Source organism: Anabas testudineus, chromosome 12 (assembly GCF_900324465.2).
Source record: "Anabas testudineus chromosome 12, fAnaTes1.2, whole genome shotgun sequence".
Classification (NCBI taxonomy): domain Eukaryota; kingdom Metazoa; phylum Chordata; class Actinopteri; order Anabantiformes; family Anabantidae; genus Anabas; species Anabas testudineus.
Window position 1 is genome coordinate 845,040 of NC_046621.1, and position 25,054 is coordinate 870,093.

General features: G+C 42.4%; 1 protein-coding gene across 1 annotated transcript in view; it reads left to right on the forward strand.

Moving 5' to 3' along the window:
- Positions 1-240: 240 nt before the first annotated feature.
- The window catches only part of gfra2b (GDNF family receptor alpha 2b), an 88,835-nt gene continuing 64,021 nt past the window's right edge, over positions 241-25,054 (forward strand). Inside the window, exons 1-2 of the mRNA XM_026353845.1 lie at positions 241-1,121; positions 8,198-8,497. Coding sequence (XP_026209630.1) covers positions 1,082-1,121; positions 8,198-8,497 — 340 coding nt within the window. The 5' untranslated portion in view covers positions 241-1,081. The remainder of the gene's footprint in view (positions 1,122-8,197; positions 8,498-25,054) is intronic.

Sequence of the window (25,054 nt, forward strand, 5' to 3'; positions counted from 1 at the left end):
GAGACAGAGAGACAGAGAGACAGACAGAGACAGACAGACAGAAAGAGACAGAGAGACAGAGAGACAGACAGAGACAGCGCGGTGCCTCCTCCGGTGCTGACACGCGCCTTGACTGTGCTTCTGCGTGTGCGCGTTGGGGGCAGTAGAGGGGAGGGGGGGGGGGGGGGGGGAGGTTCTGGGTTTTCTTCAATCCGGTTTTTCTGCTGAAGGAGACGCGAGCGGACGCACGAGGCAGCGGGAGTGGATTACCGTCGGGAGAAGCGCGTGCCATTACGCACGGACCGCACCGGGTACCTGGGTCCCGCGCACTGAGGATGTCCCCGCTGTCACTCCGGTAACGGGCTCACGTCCTCCGGTTCCGAGTCCAAACTACGGAAAGTTGGAGTAAATCTCCAGGATGTTCGACGTGTAGCCACCACATCCACGACCCGAGGACAAGAGCTGCTTCCCCGGTAACTCACCGACTGTCTCCCCGGAAAATGCGGATCTTACCGGACTCTGAGAAGTCGTCAGTGCTGGTTTGATTCTACAGAGGGGGCGTCCAGAATCCACCATGTCAGACAGAGAGCGAGAGACGGACTGAAGACACCGAGAGAGGGACCGAAGACACCGGGAGACCGAGACACGGACTGAAGACACCGAGAGAGGGACCGAAGACACCGGGAGACCGAGACACGGACTGAAGACACCGAGAGAGGGACCGAAGACACCGGGAGACCGAGACACGGACTGAAGACACCGAGAGAGGGACCGAAGACACCGGGAGACCGAGACACGGACTGAAGACACCGAGAGACCGAGAGAGGGACCGAAGACACCGGGAGACCGAGACACGGACTGAAGACACCGAGAGACCGAGAGAGGGACTGAAGACACCGAGAGAGGGACTGAAGACACGGGGAGACCGAGACACGGACTGAAGACACGGGGAGACCGAGACACGGACTGAAGACACGGGGAGACCGAGACACGGACTGAAGACACGGGGAGACCGAGTGAGGGAGACGGGGCCACACGAGCGGACAGCTCGGGACACCGAGCCCGTTTTCACGACGCGTGGATTTCCTACTACTGCCGCGAGATGATCCTGATCCACTTCGTCACCTGGATGTTCGTGTTGGGTAAGAGCACCTTCAACATCCACACCCACACGCGCGCGCGCACACAATGCGTGCGCATTGACAGGTGAGGGCGAAGGGGCCACAGGCTGTGCACCCCCCCCCCCCCCACAGTCCGAGGTTCAGACCCGTCTGTCTGGTGGAGCTTAACCACACAGTTACTACAGCACAGTACTGTTTGAGGTACTAGTACATGAGTACACTGTGTCCAGTAAAAGTACTTTGACTCCACTTGATCTATGGATCATTCAACAATCCAACAGTGCAGTAATCAGAGTATTTAATGGGGTAAACTGCACAGTGAGTACTTGAAGTACTTTAAATATATTTTATTATTTTGTGTTTTTATTGCTACAAACTTGAATTCAGGGTTTTTACCTGTAACAGATGATGTGAGTACCTGTAGATTACACTTCATCAGAGTATTTCAGTACCTGTAGATTACACTTCATCAGAGTATTTGAGTACCTGTAGATTACACTTCATCAGAGTATTTCAGTACCTGTAGATTACACTTCATCAGAGTATTTGAGTACCTGTAGATTACACTTCATCAGAGTATTTCAGTACCTGTAGATTACACTTCATCAGAGTATTTGAGTACCTGTAGATTACACTTCATCAGAGTATTTCAGTACCTGTAGATTACACTTCATCAGAGTATTTGAGTACCTGTAGATTACACTTCATCAGAGTATTTCAGTACCTGTAGATTACACTTCATCAGAGTATTTCAGTACCTGTAGATTACACTTCATCAGAGTATTTCAGTACCTGTAGATTACACTTCATCAGAGTATTTCAGTACCTGTAGATTACACTTCATCAGAGTATTTCAGTACCTGTAGATTACACTTCATCACAGTATTTCAGTACCTGTAGATTACACTTCATCAGAGTATTTGAGTACCTGTAGATTACACTTCATCAGAGTATTTGAGTACCTGTAGATTACACTTCATCAGAGTATTTCAGTACCTGTAGATTACACTTCATCAGAGTATTTCAGTACCTGTAGATTACACTTCATCAGAGTATTTGAGTACCTGTAGATTACACTTCATCAGAGTATTTGAGTACCTGTAGATTACACTTCATCAGAGTATTTGAGTACCTGTAGATTACACTTCATCAGAGTATTTCAGTACCTGTAATCAGTGATTTTCCACCTGAGCTGTGGTTCAGTTGCTTTTCGTTGCTGTGTGTGACACTGTGCCGCTGTCCTTGGTGCTGAAGCCGGTTGTCTCCAGAGGGGCGGTTCATAAAGACGACTTAGAAAAGCAGCTGTCTCTGGTGAAAAGCCCGTTTCTAGTGAAGCCAAGGAGCAGAACCAGGACTAATCCGTCTCATGAAGCTGGTTTGGAGCAGCCTGAGTCACGGAGCACTGATCACACAAAACAAAATCTCTGCATCTAGCAAAGTTCTGGAGATGAAACGTGTCGACTCCCCAGAAAATCAAATCCAATACAAACTGAAGAACCTTTGTGAGTTGGTTGTAGATCAGCAGTGATCTCCAGTCAGCTGCTTTTCATGATGACATAATGGGTTGAAATCCCTCGTATCCCTTTGTATAACATGGACTGTCTGCATGTGGATCTACAACCTGCTGCTCACTGTTAAACTGTTTAGAACATCATTAGCATTTTTAAAAGCTTGTTTCTGAGTCAACACTATTAGTTTATTTTTACCTGCCGTGCTTTTAAAAGCACATACGATGTTTTGATCTGGATGCTGTGCAGATATTTGTGGATGAAAACACATCAGGTCAGATTCTGATAATGCAATGAAGCACACGTGTGTCAATGTGTGACGGGAATAAATGATTAGATGCTATTATCACTAAAATGTGATTTGATTTGATTCCCAGAGAAGCAGTGCAGAGGAAGAGAACACGGTGTTACAGGCTGATGAATAGACTCTAACGCTGGTTTATGAGTCTATAAACTAACCTGAGCAGGAGCAGGTCAGTTTGGAGGGATATGTTTCCATGGTAACCGAGGTCAGGCTGATAAGCCACCTTTCTAAAACCCAAACTTAATGAAATACACCTGATTATCTGATTTCTGGAACACATTCCAACCAGACGCACTGTAAAAATTCTCACTTTCATTTAACTACAGAAAACTGGATCATTTTATTTGCTCAGACTTTATTTCTGAGAACATTTAGAGACAAGCTTTTAAATTTGAGCTCCATCAGACAGCTCAGGTTCTTTTCATGGCTTCAGACTCACACTGTCACATTAGCTGTAATCTGCTCTTTATATCTACATTAACTGTGTGTTTCACTTCCTGATCACCACCGGACTTGTTTGTGCCTCCTCTGTTTCTGGATTTGAGGATTTGGGGATGTTGGACCTGGGACTTGTTGCTGTTGTTTGCCTATCTTGTGGATGAACTGCTGTTTGGGGTTTTAATGTTAGTTTATTGTGTATCCGTGTTTGTTTAAATGGTTTTTGAGGACCCTCTTTCTGAAAACGAGGAGTCATTTTCTGTTTTGAGTTTATAATTTAATGGCCTCTAATCCACCAGTGTATGACGTAAACTCCCCTGTCGTCTAAAATCCACTTGACGTACATGGCATGTGAGCAGGCCTGGTCTCGGTCCTGTCCCCAGTCGTCTCTCACCTTGTTGCAGAGCTGTTCGCTGCAGACAGGTAAACAGTCATATCAGTCCCAGCAAAGTATTGTTATCTCGTCCCTGTGACGCTCAGTTAATTGGATTCCACCTGCATGTTACCGTCACTGCTGTAATGGAAGCTGCTGAACTGCCTGGAACAGGCCAACCTGAGACACGGAGACTGCAGCTGATTCATGTGGCGTCTGAGGACAGACGTGCAGGCTGCTGGGGCCCTGAGGAGACTGATCTGTTCATTATCAGAAAACGTTAATGGAACCTTAATTACTGAACGTCAGTCAGTGTCATGTCCCCGACACACAGCAGGTTTACATCAAGTGTCCTTGTTATGAGTCTTAATCTTACTCCCAATAAATAAATCCTTCATCAATACATGAATGCATGTACAGTATGAATGTTTTATATCTTATAATCCAATCAGTGTCGCTATTTGAACCATGTTGCAGGATATAATATTTATTTTAAATATATTTCCACTTTCTTACAGTTACACAAACCTGGACTAAATATTTTCACGGTTTCACAGCTCATAGCACTAAATACATAATGTAATCTGAGTGTTCTACACTGTTCCACACAGGGTGTTATGGGGTTTTATAACTTTATAACCTGCAGCAGCTCTGTAGATGTGAGGTTCACCTGCACAATGTCACAGAAATAGATGTTAGACTGAAGGATTTGAGCAAATGAACCGTGCGGGGTCACAAAATGTAGCAACCAGCAGTTTCAATTAAACTTTAATTAATTAAGCATCAGGTGTTTAGTGCAGGGCGAGCAGAGGCTTCGAATGCAGCAGTGGATGTTTGTGTCAGAGGTTTGAAGTAGATATAATCAGCAGCAGCTGAAAGAGTCATTTTCTCTACCTATATGTTGGAGCTACTTCTATTATTGAGAATGAGGCTATTTTCCCTGCTGTGCTGATGAGTTATAGTTTTAGTTCATGTTTCATACTAATACAAATAAAGTACCCTGATACAGGTTAGTGTTGAATTCAGTTAGAAGCAGACAGGTTCAGGAGGCACAGGGAGGTTTAACTGAATCTATGGACACTGGTCCTTCAAAGACAGATGAGACTGAAATGCTGAACACAAGCATCTGTTTCCAGAAGAGGGTCTGTGTGTTGATGGAATGTCTCAGTCTTGGTGTCACGTTCTCATCAGAAAGCTTTTTAGCGTCTCTGTAACATGACAGGAATCCTTACATTTCTTTCATTATCCGACACACACGTTCTGATCCATGCATTCATCTCATCAAGGCTTGATTACTGTAATTTTCTACCTCAGTCATCCATCAACAGCCTGCAGCGTGTTCAGAACTGTACTGCAACAACCCCCCAACCAGAACCAGAACACGTAATCACATCACTCCACTGGCTGCATATACACACTCTAGCTGTTTTTACAGTACTCACCCTGACCTATTAAGCGCTGCACGGACCTGCACCCCGTTACCACTGAGATCTCTCATTATACACCAACGCATCTTTTACATTCGGGTGGTTCTGCCTACATCTCCAGTCCCACAATTCACAAAAAGTCTGCTGACTTTAAAGCCTTTCACGCCTGTCTCTTGTCCCTTCCTATGGAATAGTTGTCCTGCAGATCTCAGAGCAGCTACTTCTCTGGAGGGACTGACGTAAACCATCCTCACACATGATCACACATCACTGCGTCATCACTTCTTCAGTTAATTCATCCTTTTACTGTTTATCATTTCCACTCTACAGCTGTGACTCACAGTGAAACACAGAAACACACGTTTAACAAGAGTTAAGACAGAGTGTGTTACCCCAGTGCATGCTGGGAGGCTTGTTGGTTATCTTTATAACAATAATAATGATTTTGATAATGAGGCTGGGTTCCTAACACACCTGCTTCATTTACCTGCATCACATGATCAACACTCAGCCAATCAGTCAATGATCTGGTTTCAAATTTCAGCCCTGTTATTTCAGCCTGATATCAACACGTTAGTCTGAAGATTTTAGCCACTTTATCAGAACAGTCTTTATTTAACATGTTACAGAAAACACAGCAGGTCATTATCTACATTATCATCCACACATCTTACTGTAGCAGACAAGTAGGAAGTGTTTGGTCGCCGCCCCTTTTAACTCCTGGAAAACAGGAGGTGAGTAAAATCAGAACAAACTACTTTTAACTGGTGAAAAGAAAATATTATATATAAACATAGATGGAACTCGTTGACTGTAGCAGTAATGAAATGAGAGCGAGCTGTGGTGAGACTCACAGCGACTCTCTGCTCCTTGTTTGATTCTGAGCCATGTCCTTGGGTTGTAAGAGGATCTGGATTCTTTTCTGTGGCTGGAGCTGCTTGTTCTTCTCTAAAAGAGGAAGTTCACGTTTCTGGAAACACGCTAACGCAAACATTTAGACCTGTTTGGGAACCAGCTTCATGAAATAAAAACGAATCCATCAGAACAGTGAGATCCAGTAAGATCCAGTGAGATCCAGTGAGATCCAGTGAGATCCAGTTGGATCCAGTAAGATCCAGTTAGATCCAGTGAGATCCAGTGAGATCCAGTTGGATCCAGTAAGATCCAGTTAGATCCAGTGAGATCCAGTTAGATCCAGTGAGATCCAGTTAGATCCAGTTCATCTTCATCAGCTGTTGTGACAGCGTCAAACAAGTACGAGAGCAGGACCAATGGAAGCTGTGCAGCCGTGTTGTTTGTGTTCATTTAGAGTTTCTCTTATGTCTTTAAAGTCTTTTTGTGCATCTTTGTTCTGTTTGCATTGATTTTCATCTCTTTGTGGTTATTCTGTCACATTTCGTCACTTTGTGCCTGTTTGGTGTGTTTTGTATAATTGGTTTCTCTTTGAGGACGTTTTGCATCTTGTTGTTGTTGTTTACTGAGCTATTTTAGTTGTTTAGTGTCATTTTGCCCTGCTGGGCCTTTTCTCACCGGGCCCATTCAGTACTTCACCCTCTCCTGTTCTACTTGTCGCTCGAGACACATTTTAGTTTGTATTTCACACGTATTCATTTAGTGTCTCCTGAAAAGTAGTTCAGTAGAACTCACTATGATCAGCTTCTATTTCTATTGTAGCTGTGGACGTACAAACAACATGATGATTCCTGGGGGAGTTGTGCAGCTTCTTCCAGTGATTTATAGATAAACGAGGTTTTAGGTACATTTACAAAGATAATCAGAGATAATGTTGTTCAGGAAGTGTAATTTACACTGAATGTGTGTGAGCAGGTTTGACTGAGTTCAGACTCTGACGCCGTGGATGATTTATGACTATACATGTCCTCTTTGAGGACTCTATTGTTAAATCTCTTGAAGTAGAATCCTCTCTCACTCTTTAGGAATAGTGCTATAACTACAGGGTGGGTGATAAGTGGTTAAGTCCAGAAAGATACTGTGTAAATATTTCGGTTGTTATTTGCTCAAACTGAGTGAAAACATTTGTCACATCGTATTTTGGGATGTTGAGTGTGATAGTGCATCATCACTGATGCCTTCTTTATGCAGAGCTCTGCTATGTGTCCATTAAATTAGTCTTGGCTGCGAGCTGGAAGCAGCCTGGCACTGCTGGTTTCTCCTGTAGAGCCAGACAGCGACAGTTTATCGAAGCCAAATAAAACAACAGCTTGTGGGGAGTGAAGGTGTCACACACATCTTCTATTGACTTTACTAGGGAGGACACAGAAACAGAGTTTGTGGATGTTGATCTACTGTGAGGTCAGACTCAGGACTTGATCATGTACATGTGCAGCAAAACAACATATTCAGTAAAAAGAAACTTTTAGCACTTGACTGTGAGGCACTGACATCATCCACAAAACCTCCCAGTGACCGTAGAGAGACAAACCAACACACACTGAGTCTTTACGTTACAACCTACTCTGATCAAATAGGAATTTATAAGTGTGTTCATCAACTACTGCAGCAACAATAAGAAACAACAACAAAACACAGAATACAATTCACAACACATTGAATGCTGTGATTCTCTCACGATGTGATGCTTCGTGTGTGTGTGTGTGTCTGTGTGTGTGTGTGTCTGTGTGTGTGTGTCTGTGTGTCTGTGTGTCTGTGTGTGTGTGTGTGTGTGTCTGTGTGTGTGTGTGTGTGTGTGTGTCTGTGTGTCTGTGTGTCTGTGTGTGTGTGTGTCTGTGTGTGTGTGTCTGTGTGTGTGTGTGTGTGTGTCTATGTGTGTCTGTGTGTGTGTGTGTGTGTGTGTGTGTGTGTGTGTGTCTGTGTGTGTGTGTGTGTGTGTGTGTGTGTGTGTGTGTGTGTGTGTGTGTGTGTGTGTGTGTGTGTGTCTGTGTATCTGTGAGATTTTCAGGCCACATTGAAGAGTGAAGCCTCGTTGTTCTAAAGCTCAGTAACCCTGTGACTCTCACACAGACATGAACTTGGATGCAAACACTCATCAGCCTAATTAACAGACTATTCCCTCTTTCCTCCTGCAGATGTGTGTGTCTGTGATTCAGAGCTGGGCCCCCCCGGCTGGAGGGAACCTCTGGACTGCGTCCGAGCCTCTGAACTGTGCAACCAAAACAGCCAGTGCAGCTCGCGTTACCGGATCATGCGCCAGTGCCTGTCTGGTGGGGACAAAGAGCGCAGCGCCATGCTCGCCTCCAAGGAGTGCCAGGGAGCGCTGGAGGTGCTGCAGGACTCACCGCTCTATGACTGCCGCTGCAAGAGAGGCATGAAGAAAGAGCTGCAGTGCCTGCAGAACTACTGGAGCATCCACATGGGTCTGACCGAGGGTAAGTCTCCAACACGGAGCTGTGTTGAGAGTTCATTAAGCCTCCTGCTGCCTGTTGATTTCACCTCGTGTTTCGAGCTGGCAGATGAAACGTAACTGCTTCCTGGTGTCTTTGTGAGAACTTCACACGAGCAGAACTTGGAGCCTGTTCTGCACCGATTGTTGCGTGGGCGCCTGTGTGAAATTAGACCGAAGTGCAAAGACAGACGAGGGTTTGGGGAAATGATTTTTCCAGATCATTGTGGGTTTCCAGGTGCTGGGAGTTCGACTGCACATGTGGACGTTTAGCCGGAGTAGTAGTGTCTCCAGAGGGAGCTGTGTTTGGTCTGATCACTAAACTTCTATCTTACATTATTTCAGTCTTTGCTCTTGTTGCTGTTCATACTCTACTTCATCAAATTAACAAATGCTTGGCTGCAGGTGTCTGGAGGTTCAAACAGTCATACAACACCAGTCACCTCTGCTCAGTAGTACAGATGTTTCTCAGCTGTGAAATTATCTGCCTCACTTTTATTGTTTGAGCTTGCTGACTCGTACTGAACACCACAGTCCAGAGCAGGTGATGAAATTGTTGATCCACTCATCTCCAGTTTTTATCTTACACTCAGAGTAATAAGCTTAAAGATAAACTCCAGGGATTTTCCACATCAGTGTGTGTTTCCAGGTGCTGGGGAGTTCCACTGCATGTGAGCGAGTAGTACAAAGCCTTCAGCATCTCCAGAGGGAGCTGTGAGAAGTCTGATAAATATCCTCAGTGCTGCTGGGTCTGAACACTGCAAGTGTGGAAAGAGTTAGAAAGTGAAGGAAAGTGAGTTTACCCGACCTAAGGAGCTGCTCCTGATCCTGCTGCAAGCTCCAGAAAGCATTAGCTGCTACTAGCACATGTGAATCTGTGAGACTGTGGCCTTTTAACAATGTGCTTTTTTGTCTGTGGCTGAGTTCCTATGAATCATCGCTCTGGATTCTGAGATGAGCTTTCACTCTCTGTCCATGACCATCATCTCCCTTCAACCTTTTAGCCGTTTACCACCGGCTCTGATGCGTCTGTAGAAACTTTGATCTCAGAGATGAAATATCGGGTTTGTTGAGGCCACATGAGTTTGAGTTAAACATCATGTTTCTGTTTGAACATCAGGCTCCTTTTAAATTCACATCTGTATATCTTTTTTTTTTCATCAGCTGTGCTCTGTGTGCCACCACAGTGGATTTGAAAGGAAACCATCAAAACCAGTTAAAGTGTAGACGAACAGCTTTAATTTAAGGGTTTGGCTGAAAACATCAGATGAACTCTGCAGGAATTGTTAGACACACACTCCACGTTTAGTGGCACCAAACTATTCTGACAACTGGCTGCTCACCTGTCCAACCACCAGGTGTGTTTACTGACTCCTCCCCATTCACTTTTTGTTTTTGTGAAAAAGTTCAAGTTGAACTTTTGAGAGTCTTGTAGAGCTGTTGTCCCAGTTGTAATCTGATCACACCACATCCTCCAGTCCTCATGAGTCTGGACTCTTCTTTTTTGATTTTAGTCAGTTTCATAGTTCACAGTTAAATCAGTCGTCAACAACGTGCTGCTGTAATGTGCTGTGGGACGTTTAAAGGAACAAACGAGCATCACATGAAGCTGCTGCAGCATTCTGAGTGGCCCCAGACACCTGGATAATGCCTCTGGTAGGTTCAGGTCCCACTGCTGGTCCTGCACCGTGTTCTGGGTGTGTCAGCATGGCCCATAAGACACACACTCGCACACACATGCACACGGCCTGTTGGCTGGCCTAGTTTGGGTCTCAGCAGTGGCAGAGCTCATTAAGAGCCTCTCTCTTTGTTCTCCATCCCACTAAGGATGTCTCTGTAGTGCAGACAATGCTCAAAGCCCCTGCACAGCACACACACACACACACACACGGGGCGGCCACACACAGGACACACATGTAGGTCAGACAAAGTTGCAGTGTACAGAAACAAGCTGGCGTGTGTGTGTGTGTGTGTGTCTCAGTGCTGTGGTGCGTTTAAGTTTGTCATGGTGTATTTGTGTGCCTGAGTACTGGTGTGTGATGCGTTCGTGTGTCTCATGTTGTATTAGTACCTCAGGACCGTGATGCATTTGTGTGTTTCACGGTGAGTTTGTGTACCTTGGTGCTGTGGTGCGTTTGTGTGTCTGTGTGTGGCGGTTGTTGGCACAGAGGATCACTGTCATTAGACCGAGGAGCTGATGTGTTATAAAACATTTAAAGTGCTTCTTACATTGTTCGGCTCATTACCTCTGTACACAACAGGCCGCTGTGTGAAAACCTCCTGATGTGAACTCACTCTATTATAAGTTGTGTGTTTTTGTTCCTCTTAGTTTAGCTCACCTACTGGAGGAGGCTGCAGCTGCACGTTCGTTAATATTCTGCTCTTATAAAAGTCACATTAACATTAGAAACATGTACACGGTGTATATTTTTCTTATGCACATAAAATAACAGTATAGTGGTGGTTGGGCACTTTCTGTTCAACCCCTTAATAATTCATCATTGTGCTGAGTATTGGTTATTGTCGTATTGACTGCTGTTCCGCTCTTTGCTAGGTTTAAATGTTTTATTGTGTACTGTGGCAATAATGAACACTCATTTATGTGCAGTAAGACTTAACCACTTTATGTCAGCACATAGCAGATGCATCTTTGGCCATTATCCCCTTGATACAGGCAGGTCAAGACTTGTAAAAGTATCAGATACAGTATTTTCAGTTTTGGTGTTGTGCACCACTGAGAGCACAGGGCTAAGGCGGTATGTGGGCAGTAGACATAAAGCTTATTTCTGTGCTGTATGCTTCATTATCCTAACAAAATATTATACTGGAGGCTGCAGGAAGCTGAGAACTTCTGATCGAAAACTAGCACAATGTTTAAAAGTTTTAGAAGCATCAGATATTTAGATCCTCTAGAGTTCAGTCTCCTGTTCAATCTGCAAGATAACTCCAAACATACTTCCAGAGTCATAAGAACTATTTTCAGAGACCTGCAACAGATGGTGTGGCCCCCACAGAGTCCTAATCTGAACATCATGAAGTCAGTCTGGAAGAGACACTGACACAAACTAAACCCACAGGAACTGTGGAACTGTGAAAATGCTGGAACAACAACCCACCTGAAAAGGGCGATCGCAGTTATACTGCTACTGATTTTGAGTTCGTGTTTTTCCCTCATCGTACGTTGAATGATACATGAACCATTTGAGGCGTTAGTTCCGACCTTTGTCAGTGTTGTGGGTATGTTGTATCATGGCAGAAATAAATGACCTGGAGACGATAACAGATTTTTAAATGAAGAACATTAACAATGACATTTGTTTGTACTATCAACCAAACTGTAGTAGCAAGACTCGGCCACCGTACAGGCTGAGACTGAGCAGTTCAGCATGGACGTGAAGCAGGAAGTGAACCTGTGAGACGGCTGACATCAACAGCAGCTGAGTGAAAACGTTTACAGTCACTTTTAGACAGATGAGTGATTCTCGTCGACTCGTCCAGGTTCGGATTACTGATCAGCTGCAGTGTGTGTGTCACTCACACACAGTCTTCACCTGCTAAACTTAGTCACACTGAGTTTTACACTAATTAAACGTGTAACTCCTCATTTATACTTCTGGAACTTTTATAAAACCTGAGTAGGCGTGAGGAGGCGAGAAAACACTTTTCTCAAGGTCAAACCTGAGTGTGAGCATCTGTCGGTTTCCTGGAGACTCGATGTACCCGAGTAGACCTGTTACAAGCTGAAATCACAACAGTATCATTTGTTCATTACTGGTCAGTGTGGTTGCAGCTCCTCACAGCTGTTTAACCTCCGTCAGTACTTGTTCTGGGCCCTGTATCCTGGTGCGTTGTTCAGGAATAAATATCTGACCATATTAAGAGAGAAGTGTAGAACTGGACAGTTCCTCTTCCCTTTAAGAGCTCGACTGTGATGACGGATACAGATCAGTTATATATCAAACTGTTTATAACACCAGCAGCAGCAGAGCTAATGAACACTAACAAAAAACCATCACATCCTCACTAACCTGAGCACCAGTGGGCAGAATGAAGGGCACAGTTAAATGGGTTTATGTTGGATACGACCTTGAGTCACTAAAACATCAAACAAATGATTTGAGCAGCAGTTTGTGTGCAGGTACAATTAATCTGTTTGACTGAAAAGAAGCTTTATTTCTCTGCTGAAGCTTCATCCGCTGCATTGTTAATTAAGCTACAGATGACTTCATACAGTACAGTCTGTACTTTGAATTTCCAGCTCTAATTTCTTTTCTTTCATGTGACAAAGAACAAAATACTTTTTCCTGCAGTGTTTTTTTCCTTGTGTCCCGTTCATGCATGAATATTTAACAAGCCAGAAGAGGATTTGTTGACGTTTTCAGCTTAAAACTTCAAATCGAATTCAGACGAGGAGAAAACAGGTGAGACTGAAATAATTCATACGTTTCTCTGCGGCCAAGGTTGAGGATCAGTTCAAGCACGACAGATAACGGACAACAGCAGAGAGTTCGGATTTAGAAGAAGAACTGAAATGTCTCTCAGGAGGGAGGGATGGAAAATAAAAAAGCACTTTAACCAAAGGCCTCATCAGCCACATACAAACCATTAAAACAAAGTAATGAAACAGAAAAGCTTTAAAAAGTCTGTGCTGCAGTAGGAAAGTTAAACAACTCATGTCTCATTAAGCTCATTAGCCTGAAATCTGTCACAGAAACAGTGCAGTAAATAAAAGTAAACCGTGACTATTAATTACTTAGAAAGTCTTTGTCGAACTCATTATTGTGAAGTAGTTTACAAAGATGACATTAACTGTGCAACTACAACATTCAGACATAAATACACTGATCCTCTGATTTATGTGCTCGCTGATCACAGCTGAGTCCAAGTGAATTAATGTGGAGCTGGTTTCTCGGATCAGAGGCATGCGGATCTGGTGGACTACAGATCTTAGCGAGCAAAACCCAACTTCAACTGCTGCTGATGCTCCCTTTTCTAACCACAGGTGAAAGTAAAGAGGTATTCGTACTGTAGTTTGAGGGAGTCCAGACAGAAGACAAGCAATCAGTGTGTAAAATGGGAGCAGTATATGGAGAAGTTCAAATTAGCTCCATCTCAGCAGCTGTAACATTCAAATGCTGCTTTTAGAGGCTGTGATGTGTAGATTCTCTTTTTACAGCAGTGTTCTGTGTGTGTGTGTGTGTGTGTGTGTGTGTGTGTGTATCCCATGAACTCCGTTCAAAGACGGTGAAAGACACTGCTGTTTGAAGCTGTTCCTAAATATATGATTCTTTTTCCAAAGAAGGAACGTGTCGCCCAGTGAAGCCGTCTGTGCCTCAGTAGATGGTTTTAATAGTTTGTGGACAACAGTGAAACTCAGAGTCACCATGTAGGTCGTTAGTAGGAAACATTCTCTGTTGCTTTTAGTCTTTCATGAGATTTGTTGATGGTAAGAAAAATAAAAAACTCTCCAGCCTTATCTTTTTTATAAGTACTTTCTTCTTGTGAAGATGTGCTATTGAAGGCTCCTGTGAAGTCAGACTTACAGAGCTGCAGAGGTTTAATCGTTAGCATAATTGCAACCCTTAAAATCTCCATGTTAGGCTCCTGCTCCACTTCGTTTGCAGGAAGGGTTCAGTAGCACAAATGACAAATGAGTAAAAAGAGGAATGTGATGCGTGGAGCGTCAAGTCTGTCGGAAATCAGCAAACTAAAACGGAGCGGTTGTAACGACAGTGAATTTACTATTTAGCCAGACAATGGGATTATCTGAAAGTATCATTCCGGAGTGAATACTTGTACAAGTTGTGCAAATGAATGAGGCCATCTCGACACATGCCAGTTTCTGTGGGAGCTCCACCTCACTGAGGCTGTGGTGAAGAGAACAGTTGATTATAAAGGAAACGCACTGAAGCAGGTTGGTCGTACAGGAGTCCCATCTGGCTTCAGTGAATCAGCAAACTTTTCGTTAATGAAGGGCATCCTGATTGGCAGCAGCATCCTGGTCTCACGCAGCAGAGTTTCCAGGGATTCTGTGATTACCCAGCAGATCCTCGGAGAGCAGCTGAGAAGGTGTTGAGGGGGAGGGTGGAGATGGCTAATGAGCTGAGGGACAGGAAGAGAGTCTGGAGTCGTTCCTGCAACCTTTTTCTTATTTTGTCTCATTTTTAAAAACCTTTCTTTCTGAGTAACACTATTCCCAGCATGAGACCAGCAGAGGAAACACTGAACGAACAGAGCGATCTGACAGTAACTCAGCAGGTTTCCATCCACCTGTTTGATGTGATGGAAAAAGTCCGAGTGGAAACGCCCACGTGCAGCAACACCTTTGCACTTGGAGGTGGACAAGTTTACACTCAGTCAGTGTTAAAAAGCTTCTTCCTCCTCGTAAATTACCAGGAAACATATGAACGAGAAGGAAAATAAACATCTAAATGTGTTTGTACAAAATAACAGTGTGAGACAAAATGAGCAAGACGACGACTGAGATGCAAATGACATGAAACATGCAGATAGACACATCAAAGAATCACACAGAGGAGCCAACGACTAAAAAGCCAAAATGATCACAAGGAGACGCAAAACGCATCTTTTGTGTCTCTTTCAGTTTGGTTTTCTTGGCCACAGATAAGAGCAGTAGGAGACCTCTTTCTGTGTCTGTGCTCACAAGCCTGCAGTATCTTAATCTGTCCGTGTCCGTCGAATATCGCAAACAGCAGCTTTTTATTTGATGCACTGTTTATACGTGTCAAAAACCAGGGCTTTAAATTGGAGGTCTGAGCTCCTGAACCTGGCCGTGGGTGAAGGTGCTGCAGAGGTTCAGCCGCCGTTGTGTCTGACAGATGAACACCTCGCCGTTGTTTACCAGACAGTTTTAGATTTTGCTCCCAAATCTAAATCCATCACTTCCTGTGTGTCTGAAAGCTTTTCCACCCTCCTTCAGTGCATCACCGGCAGCAGCAGACTTTCATTTAGGTAAACAGGCTGAATCTATGACATCTCAGTTTGGAGGCGTGAGCTGCTCCACTCTCTTAATGCTGCCCTACTTTATGCTTCATGCTGAGAAAACAGCTGTTTCTACATCTGAATCTAGTCTCATCCAGCTTTGCTAGAAAACTCATCATCCATCCTTATTTGGGTTGTTTGCTGTCTTCATCACGATGATTTCAGGCATTATTCAGCAGCGTGCAGGTGAACATGAGAGCAATAACTGGGACCACAGAGGGACGGCGGGGACACAAAAAGCAATATTCTATAGAACCCACAGATGGCATGTTATTTATCATTTCAGCATCTACGACCGACAAATACAGATCCATTAGAGATGTGAACAGGTCTCAGGAGCAACAGCAGCAACAGAGCTGCAGCAAAACTAGATTCACACTTTAGACAGAACAAGATGAACCTGAGAGAACAAGTTGAAGCCTCAGTATCATCGTCACTGTGCACTCTTAGTCTGAACTGTACCACGTCACATACTACTAGATACTACTAGAACAGTTCAGACGCTTTTACTAAAGAAGACGTCAGCTCAGTTTTCTTACTCCGTTAAAGCTTCATAACAGAATAGCTGACGTTTGATCGTCAACCCTGTCGACAGAGGCTGAGCTGCGGAGTGATCCTCTTCATTAGTGGCTTCATCAGTTCTGTTTAGCTCGTCATTCAAGTATCGTAATGTTGGTTTAGTTGGCTAGCTGGTGTTAGCAGCAGCATATTCTGTTGGCTTCAGACTTCATTAGCTTAGCATGTAGTTTCCTGCAGTTGCATGATAAGACTGGAGAACAGAGTTACCCAACTTAAAGCTGCACCAGGTCGTCTGCTCATTATCACTCAGCACTCAACTCAGGTTGAGTCTGGAAGAAGGATGTTTACTGTCAAGTAGGTTTTCATCAAGTAGAAGCACTGGTTCTGACGTCCTGTTGGCAGATAACCAATATAAAGAACTCAACTGAGGACAAAACATGATGGAAACTCAACTTATTTCTGTGATCCATAACATAATAACCATTGATTGGTTTCTCATTCACTGCTTATACATGCTCAATGGGTGGCTGGTTAAATAATGTGTTGCTAATTAGTTTGACAGCTGATTAATCACCTCAGTTCTGTGCAGCGGTTCACTTCTGCAGGCTGTTTAAAAGAAACAAGGGGCTGATGAAACTACAGCACAGATGACAGGAGGACGGAGGAGCTGAGGAGAACAGAGAGGATCAGTGCAGATAACACACTGATATCCTGGGAATTAGGTCAACGTGTGATGACAGCACATGATGGAGGAAGAAGCAATTTGAGCTGAAGCAAAGGGAGAAAGGAGGAAATGGTGTCGAGCAGGGAGAGATCAGAAAGATGGGATCAGATAGACCAGGGGCATCAAGAGGGGACACAGGATCAAAGCCCCATTTATCTGTTGTCTGACAAACTTTCTGTTCATTAGATGAAACAGGACAGTGTCTCACACTGAGGTTAAACCAGCGGCTTTCGCTGCAAACGGCTCATTTGAAGATTATTTGTTGTCATTTCAGAGGTTTAAACTCCGTCTGGAAAACTTTGAACGGTGATTGTGAAGTTTAACGCTCCGACTGGCAGCAGAAACAGTCAAACGGTCAATGAATCACTGTCTGACTCTTTCATTACGGGCCACTGACGTGCTGCTGAACAATTCTGAGCAGATACATGGAGATTTGATTTTTGATTGTTCCACAAAGATCCATCACTTTGCCGCTGATGTGTTATGTTTGTTGTTTGCTGGTCCATTAAACCGTGCTGGAGAATGGCGATCATTACCCTATTAACTGTTGTGAGAGTGTGTGTGTGTGTGTGTGTGTGTGAGACGTACAGGAAAATAAATCAATTTAAATCAAAGACAGTTACAGACGTTCTACACTACAGTACTATTCTGTGTCTTATTAACCTTAATCTACTCAGTTTTGTAAAAGGAGGTATTGTCGTTCCTGGGGGGGGGGGGGGGGGGGGGGTTACATTAAAGATTCATGTCATCGTCTACTTATTTAAATAGATTGAAGCTTTTACAAGTAAGAAATGATATTTTCACGGCTTCAGTGCTTCATGTTTAACCCTCAGCAGGTCCTGTTTTAGGTGAACCACTGGCTGTTCAGACTATGACCAGGATCATCTTAAAACGTGGTCGTTCTCTATCAGGTTCTGTAGTTCTGAGGGTTTTCTGAGATGATGATGAAGTGAACTACTTTATCCCCCATGACTGAGCATGAATACCCATTTCACCTGACACACAACGTCTTTGCCTTTTATCTCTCTACATTTCGTAGGTGGAAACTTCCCTAATGGTTTAGAAAGAAGCCCAGTTTATACCAAACCATTCAAATCAGTTTTACCTGCACCACCTGCACTGTGCCTGATGTGGCCTTGAAGTAATACACTCATTCAAATGCCGTCCACTGAGTTTTTTTAAACACGTTTTTGTTCAGTTATGTGGGAGGAAAAAGGTAAAAGAGCTTCTTTCTATTCTTCATTAAAGTTTATAATAAATACTTTCTTCTGCATTAATAGAAGGACCAAAGGAAATAAAAGCAGGCGTGGCAGAAAGTGGAGCGCCCCCTTTAAAAGTAAAAGCCCCCTTTATCACAAAATAAATCTGCTGAAGTCAGAGTGATGACACAGAACGAACAGGTAACAGTTTGGAGAACATCCTCACGTAAGACTTTTAAACAAACAGCTCTTTAAAGAGTGATTCAGCAGCTCCATCACTGCCTCCTTCCTTATCAAGAAGCACAGATCAAACAGCAGATCAGGCAGAATCGAGGCGCTCGCAGCGAGTTGTCAGCCTTTCTCACAACTTCAGTAAAGTCTTAGAGAGTACAGAGATATACAGGTGAAAAAAGATAATGATTTGATACCCTCTGATAAACAAAACAGTCTCCATTGATTTAAAATCCCTTTGAGATACAGAATCCTCAGCAGCTGAGACAAAAACAGTAAAATTGAGAGTTTGCCACATCAAAGCATGACAGATGATCAGACTGTGCACATTTGTTCTCAGAAAAAGAAACCCTTCGTGAGTCTCTAAGACAACACAAAGTGTATAATTATTGGTTTATCTGAAAGAGAAGTCTGGCTGTGACTTGAGGGAGGATGGAGTGTGGAGGCTGTGGAGTAATCTGCACAGGGACGGTCTAAGCTGTCCCTGGAGAGAGTCGTATAGAAGAGGGCAGTCTGCGGGCAGCAGCATTAGTCATGGGTAGCTCTCTGCATGGCTAGCTGATTTCTTCACCTCTGCTCTGAGCTCCTGGTGGGACCAAAGCACACTGACTAGCTGGCCTGTGAAATGACTCAATTCCCTGCTGTTACTGCTGCACTAAAAAGTGCAGCATCCACCCCACAGAGAGCAGAGTCAGCTGTCAGGTGAGGCCACCCCACCTGTGAAGAAGAGAGCAGGTCTAGATGTAAAACGTCTCCTCTTGAATCTTGGGAATCTTTTCATTTCTGTGCTGCTTTTAGTTGCAACCAGATTAAATTTCTAATAACATAATGATGATGATATGTGGACAATTAGCATAATGTCAGTTTGATGATGTTCACATGGAACATTTCAGTAAAATGTCTCTTTGTACTGACATATTCATATATATGTTATAATTTAAAATAATTAATTGTATTTTTTTCTTACATTTTCATGGTGATGTTTAGGTACTAACCGCCCTCCAGTAATAAAATGCTTTCAGTATCATGTGGACTCTATTAGGAGACTGTCCACCCGTCAAATACATTTGTACCAGCAGCTAAAATCAACTAATACATATTATTGTTTGATGATGTCCAGCAGCTGGAGTGAACATAGCCACTCAGTATTTAGACCGGCGTGGTCTTCCTGGTCCTGGTCTTCTAGGTGTTTTCCAACCACCCCTGTGCTCAGCAATAGGATGGACCTGTTTGGATTTGAAGACTTGTTATTAGGATTTATTTTGTCACCTTGATTTATCTTCTGATTTTCAAAGCCATTTGTCAAAACTAAAGATATTTTCTTTCCTAATTTTATGTTTTGAGGCTACAGCTGTCCTCATCTTTGCTTTTGCTTTGTGAATTGCAGAATAATAAATAACAAACCGGTTTCATGCAAGAAGCACAAACGTCTGTTTGTTCAAGGTTGAGTGATGGAGGCACGTGTGACGTGAGGATAACTGAGCACATTTTCAGACAACGTCTCCTAAAAAAACATTCAAAGTATTGCGCTTGTTCACATGAAAAGTTCTAGAAATAGTTTTCTACTACAGTACGTAGAAAAGGAGCTAAGAGTGATGATCAGTGTCCGGCTCTTTCCCACTGGTTTAGAAAACCGACTCTGGTGCTTTTCAAGAAGCTTTACTGAGGCTGACTCGGTTTAAACCTTCAGATAAATGTGGATTTTGTCCTTCATCACCTAAATCAGAAACTAGAAATACCCCGTTAGGCCTGTATAAGTCATCCTGATCAGAATAAGTGGAAACACTGATAATAACTTTAGCTCTGAGTGGAGACTCCGAACACAACAGTAAGACCACAGCTGGTGCAGAGGTGAAACTGAAAGCTTGGAAACAGCCACGTCTGTGTGCTGTGAGACAGTTGTCTAATGGACGTCAGCTGCTGGGGAATCTTTGAACTGAAATCCTTCTGTATAAGCGGCACAGCCCATTTGGGGTCTTTGTGTTGAGAGTTCTTGACCTTGTGACTGTGATGATCCAAGTTTACACCGAATGCAATTATAAAATCATTAAGATAATAACGTGCGAGAGACAGAGCTCAAGTAAACAGCAAACTCTAATTATGTTAATGTGATTGACTTCTTAATCAGAGTAAACACAAACACTGTATGATAGTGGATGTGGAGTCCTCTCAGATCGGTACCTTAGTAAACATTGGTTAAACAGTGGTGCTTGAATGTTTGTGAACCTTTCAGATGATCTGTATTTCTGAATGAATATGACCTAAAAAAGGTCCTAAAACTGAGGAGAAATCAGCTTCTTCACTGTCGACAAGTCATTGCTGCTCACCTGAGTTTGGACCACTCGACTGTCGGGAATTAACATCTACAAACAGAGCGTTCAGCACCACTGTCCCCCTCCCTAAGAGCAGGCCTTCATGCAGTGGCTAGAATTCATGGAGACTTAGAACAGAAGAAGTGGGTCGACCGCTGAGAGTTGGTGGTTCGAGGTCCTGTTTCCACTGGTTATATCACAGTGTCCCTGGACAAGATGCTGAATCCCCTAGCTGTCCAAAAGAAACCCCAGCTGCTGAGGGTGCACAAGCCAGCTAACTGGGGAGGGTTGCATCAGGAAGAACATCTGGTGTAAAAACCTGTGCCAAATTAACATGCAGATTGGAAGATCTGCAGTAGTTCCCCCTCACACGGCGAGATGAGAGGACAGAGAATTGACTACTGTAAGAATGTTGTGTGGACGGTTGAGAGCAGTGAGTGTTTCAGTATGTTTCTCCTATGTGAGACATGGTGGTGGCAGGATTTGAGTGATCTGAACATGTTTGTTCATATTTATACAGAAATAAAGACTCTAATGGGTTCACAGATTTAAATCACAATGCACATTGATTATGTGATGAATGAACTGTCTGCTGAGAGAAACACGTGATGTGGCCTGCACAGCATTTGTCTTAAAACCTGCTGAACTGTAAATAATTCATATAGAAACATATTTTTAGAAGAGTGCTAAAGTTTTGTGTGCATAGTAAAAGTTACAGTATGTGTTCCAACACTGGCTCCGAGTATTGACCCAGAGCACTGAATAAAACATAAGTGACATACAGTTTGAAATCGGGAGATAAAAGGATGCAGTTTTTTGAAATTTCAGAATTTTATTTCAAGCAGGAGATAAAAATAAATCATATTCAGCCGTTTGCACCTCTGCCTCTAAAACATTTAAAGATATTCAGAATTACAATGGCAGCCTGTGTAGGAAGAGATTTAAAGGTGACTATTTGGGATGTGAGCTCTGGAGGTCTAACCAGAGGTGGTTTTACCCACAGGGGTACGTGGAAAAATCTAACTACGCAAACAGAGTTATGATTTGATTTGGAAAATATATCAGAAAACTCATTTATTCTAAAATAAATCCTAATGTCAGAGGTCAGGATAATTACTGAAATAATTATTATTTATTACTTTATTTACCTAAAAGTAGAGTAACAGCTGAAATTTGTTATGTAGCTGACAAACATCACTGCAGAGTCAACACAATTTTTACATTTTTGGTTCATGGTTCATATTTTTCTAAAAGTATTTATTCATTTTTGATTTTATGAGAGTTTTGTGACTAAAGCAGTTAAATTTGACTCTAGGTTTATTTCTAAATAGTGAAAATATCCCTATCTTAGCCAATATGAAACATGTGACAAATGAAACTGTGGATTCAAGGAGAGAAAAACTCCAACAACCTGAGGACCTGTGTTCTGGACCCTGATCCTCTATATTTAATTTCTAAAGGTCCTGAATGTTGTCTTGATGGCCGCTGTAGACGTTATAATTAGTAAATAAATACATTAAATGTATAATGTTAAGTTAGTTATCATAGTATTTACAGCTGAGAGGTGAAGGGGAAAATAAATATTCAAATGTTCTTATTAAATCTAAGATAAGATTTGAGAAATATTCTGCTGCACAAATGACAATCACAAGTCAAGCAGCAATTAAAAATACTAATAATTTAAAAGGGTGCTGGTCTCATTTCATTTCATTCAGTAGTCCATACAGACACTAATGAGTCTTCAGAAAAATAAACTCCTCTGATTATTGGTGCATCAGAATCTCACAACAACCTAAACACAGTTCAAATGTTGAAGCAGTACTCAGCAGTACTCCTCCTGAATACTCAAATACAATTAAAGCCTAATGTAATATTGCAGCCTTTAGTCCTGTCACTGGTATAAATCCTGTTTGAGTTCTAGCAGCCCTGCACACATTTGAAGAGATAAATACTGTACTTAAAACATAAGTGACATACAGTTTGAAATCGGGAGATAAAAGGATGCAGTTTTTTGAAATTTCAGAATTTTATTTCAAGCAGGAGATAAAAATAAATCATATTCAGCCGTTTGCACCTCTGCCTCTAAAACATTTAAAGATATTCAGAATTACAATGGCAGCCTGTGTAGGAAGAGATTTAAAGGTGACTATTTGGGATGTGAGCTCTGGAGGTCTAACCAGAGGTGGTTTTACCCACAGGGGTACGTGGAAAAATCTAACTACGCAAACAGAGTTATGATTTGATTTGGAAAATATATCAGAAAACTCATTTATTCTAAAATAAATCCTAATGTCAGAGGTCAGGATAATTACTGAAATAATTATTATTTATTACTTTATTTACCTAAAAGTAGAGTAACAGCTGAAATTTGTTATGTAGCTGACAAACATCACTGCAGAGTCAACACAATTTTTACATTTTTGGTTCATGGTTCATATTTTTCTAAAAGTATTTATTCATTTTTGATTTTATGAGAGTTTTGTGACTAAAGCAGTTAAATTTGACTCTAGGTTTATTTCTAAATAGTGAAAATATCCCTATCTTAGCCAATATGAAACATGTGACAAATGAAACTGTGGATTCAAGGAGAGAAAAACTCCAGCAACCTGAGTTACTGAGAAAAATCATCAATATTATCAAATGGAAACTTTAGTTAGTAGAAATAAAAAACAAATGTTAACATTAACCTTTAGCTAGTTAGGATTAGAAGTATAAATGCATTAAAGAACTGCAGCTGGTGATTTTTACTAGGCTATGTCCTCACAACTGGTTAATCCATAAAAACACATAAACATTTAGTTCATTAGATTTATTTTGAACTGTCTGTGCAAGATAACTCAAATCTACAAAGTAAATATATGTTTTGTAGTAAAATCAATATTCCCCTCTAAATGGTCATAAGTACTGTACTAAAGTACAGTGTGGCTGCAGAACTACACACACTCGTCTCCACTGTTTATTTCAAATGAGATCTTTACTTATTGTTGATGTTAATTGAGGATCCAGGCTGTTCTCACACAGGCAACAAATGTGATAGTTGATGCTAAATGCACACACTCTGTGTGTGTGTGTGTGTGTGTGTGTGTGTGTGTGTGTGTGGGTGTGTGTGGGTGTGTGGGTGTGTGTGAGGTAAAAAAAAAAATAGTTTCCCTTATCTTTAATGAAACGCACACATTCAACTGAGCACTGTCGAAGGCGAAACTGAGCGTAATATCAGCCCTAATCACTGTAATTAGTGTGTGAATGAGCAGCAGCACTGCTTTGCATAAAATATATGTGTGTGTGCTGGTGGTCTGTACCCATGAGAGCTCATTACATGAAGGTGTGTCCCCATCATCCTCTACTTTGTTAACGTTGTGTCAGGTTGGAGACAGGAAGTAGGGGACAAAGAGAAGGGAAGACTGCATGAAATCCGTCGTACTTTTCAGGGTTCAAAGCTTCAGATGGAAAATTCAGCAGTGTTGTATTTAAAACAAACTTGATTCAAGTCGGTCGTGACGGTGAGTTTGAATCTTCTCAAGTTGCTTAAATTCACTGGACCAAGAAATGTTAAGAGTTCAGATGAAGGAACAAAATTTAGATTACCATGTAGACATTTGAAAGAGGAGAATTCAAAACACTTAATTTAGCATGGTTTATTATTCAGTCAGGGTTAAAGGAGCAGTGATGATGATACGGTTTCATTTGTGAAGCGCCAGAGCTTCAATTTAAAGTCCAAATGCAAATGAAAATAAACAGTCAGATCCTAAACGCTGATGAGATCAAATTGAAATTCAAGGGTTAAAAAGTTAACAACGGAGAAGAATATTTAATAGAAAGTGTGGAAATGTAAAAACGCAGAAGAATGATTAAATATGCATAAAAGCTTTTTTAGAAAAGGATGTTTTTAGTAGTAAGAAGAGATAATAGAAGAGAAGAGCTGCAGCAGAAAAGGCCACAAGGTGAAAAACAGGGATGTACACAATGCATGGTTTAATAAAAGGAGTAGTCTCCACTCAGGACAGCCTCAGTTCTTGTCATGGATAAAACAAAGTGCTGGAAACTTTCCTCACATTTTGATCCACGCTGACACGATCGCACTTAGGCTGTCAGTCTCCTCTGAGCTCGCTGTCATGTTGGTGGAAACGGTTTCAAATCAAATGGGGTTTTATTTACACGTCCCAGTGTCACACACTGACCTCAGGGGACATTGGACTCTGGCTAAATTTAGATGATTTAATCACAGAAGATGATGCATAAAAAAAATAAATGCTGATTAATGGTGTTCTGTGTTCCGCAGACAGTACTATGAGCACCGAGTGGAGGTGCTGGAGGTGCTGCAGCATTCCAGCTCCTCCGTCATGTGGGTGACAGTTGATTTTACCAGTTTATTTATGAGCACTGGGCCTGAAATGAATTATTACTGGATTTATAATTTCACTATGGACACATTCTGTACTTTCACCGTGTCAGACGGACATCTGCACCTCCCAACACACAGTAGTATCTGAACTGGGAGGTGAGGGGAGTCCTGTCGCCCTGTGCCGACACTCAGCAAAGCATTTAACATGGAACCT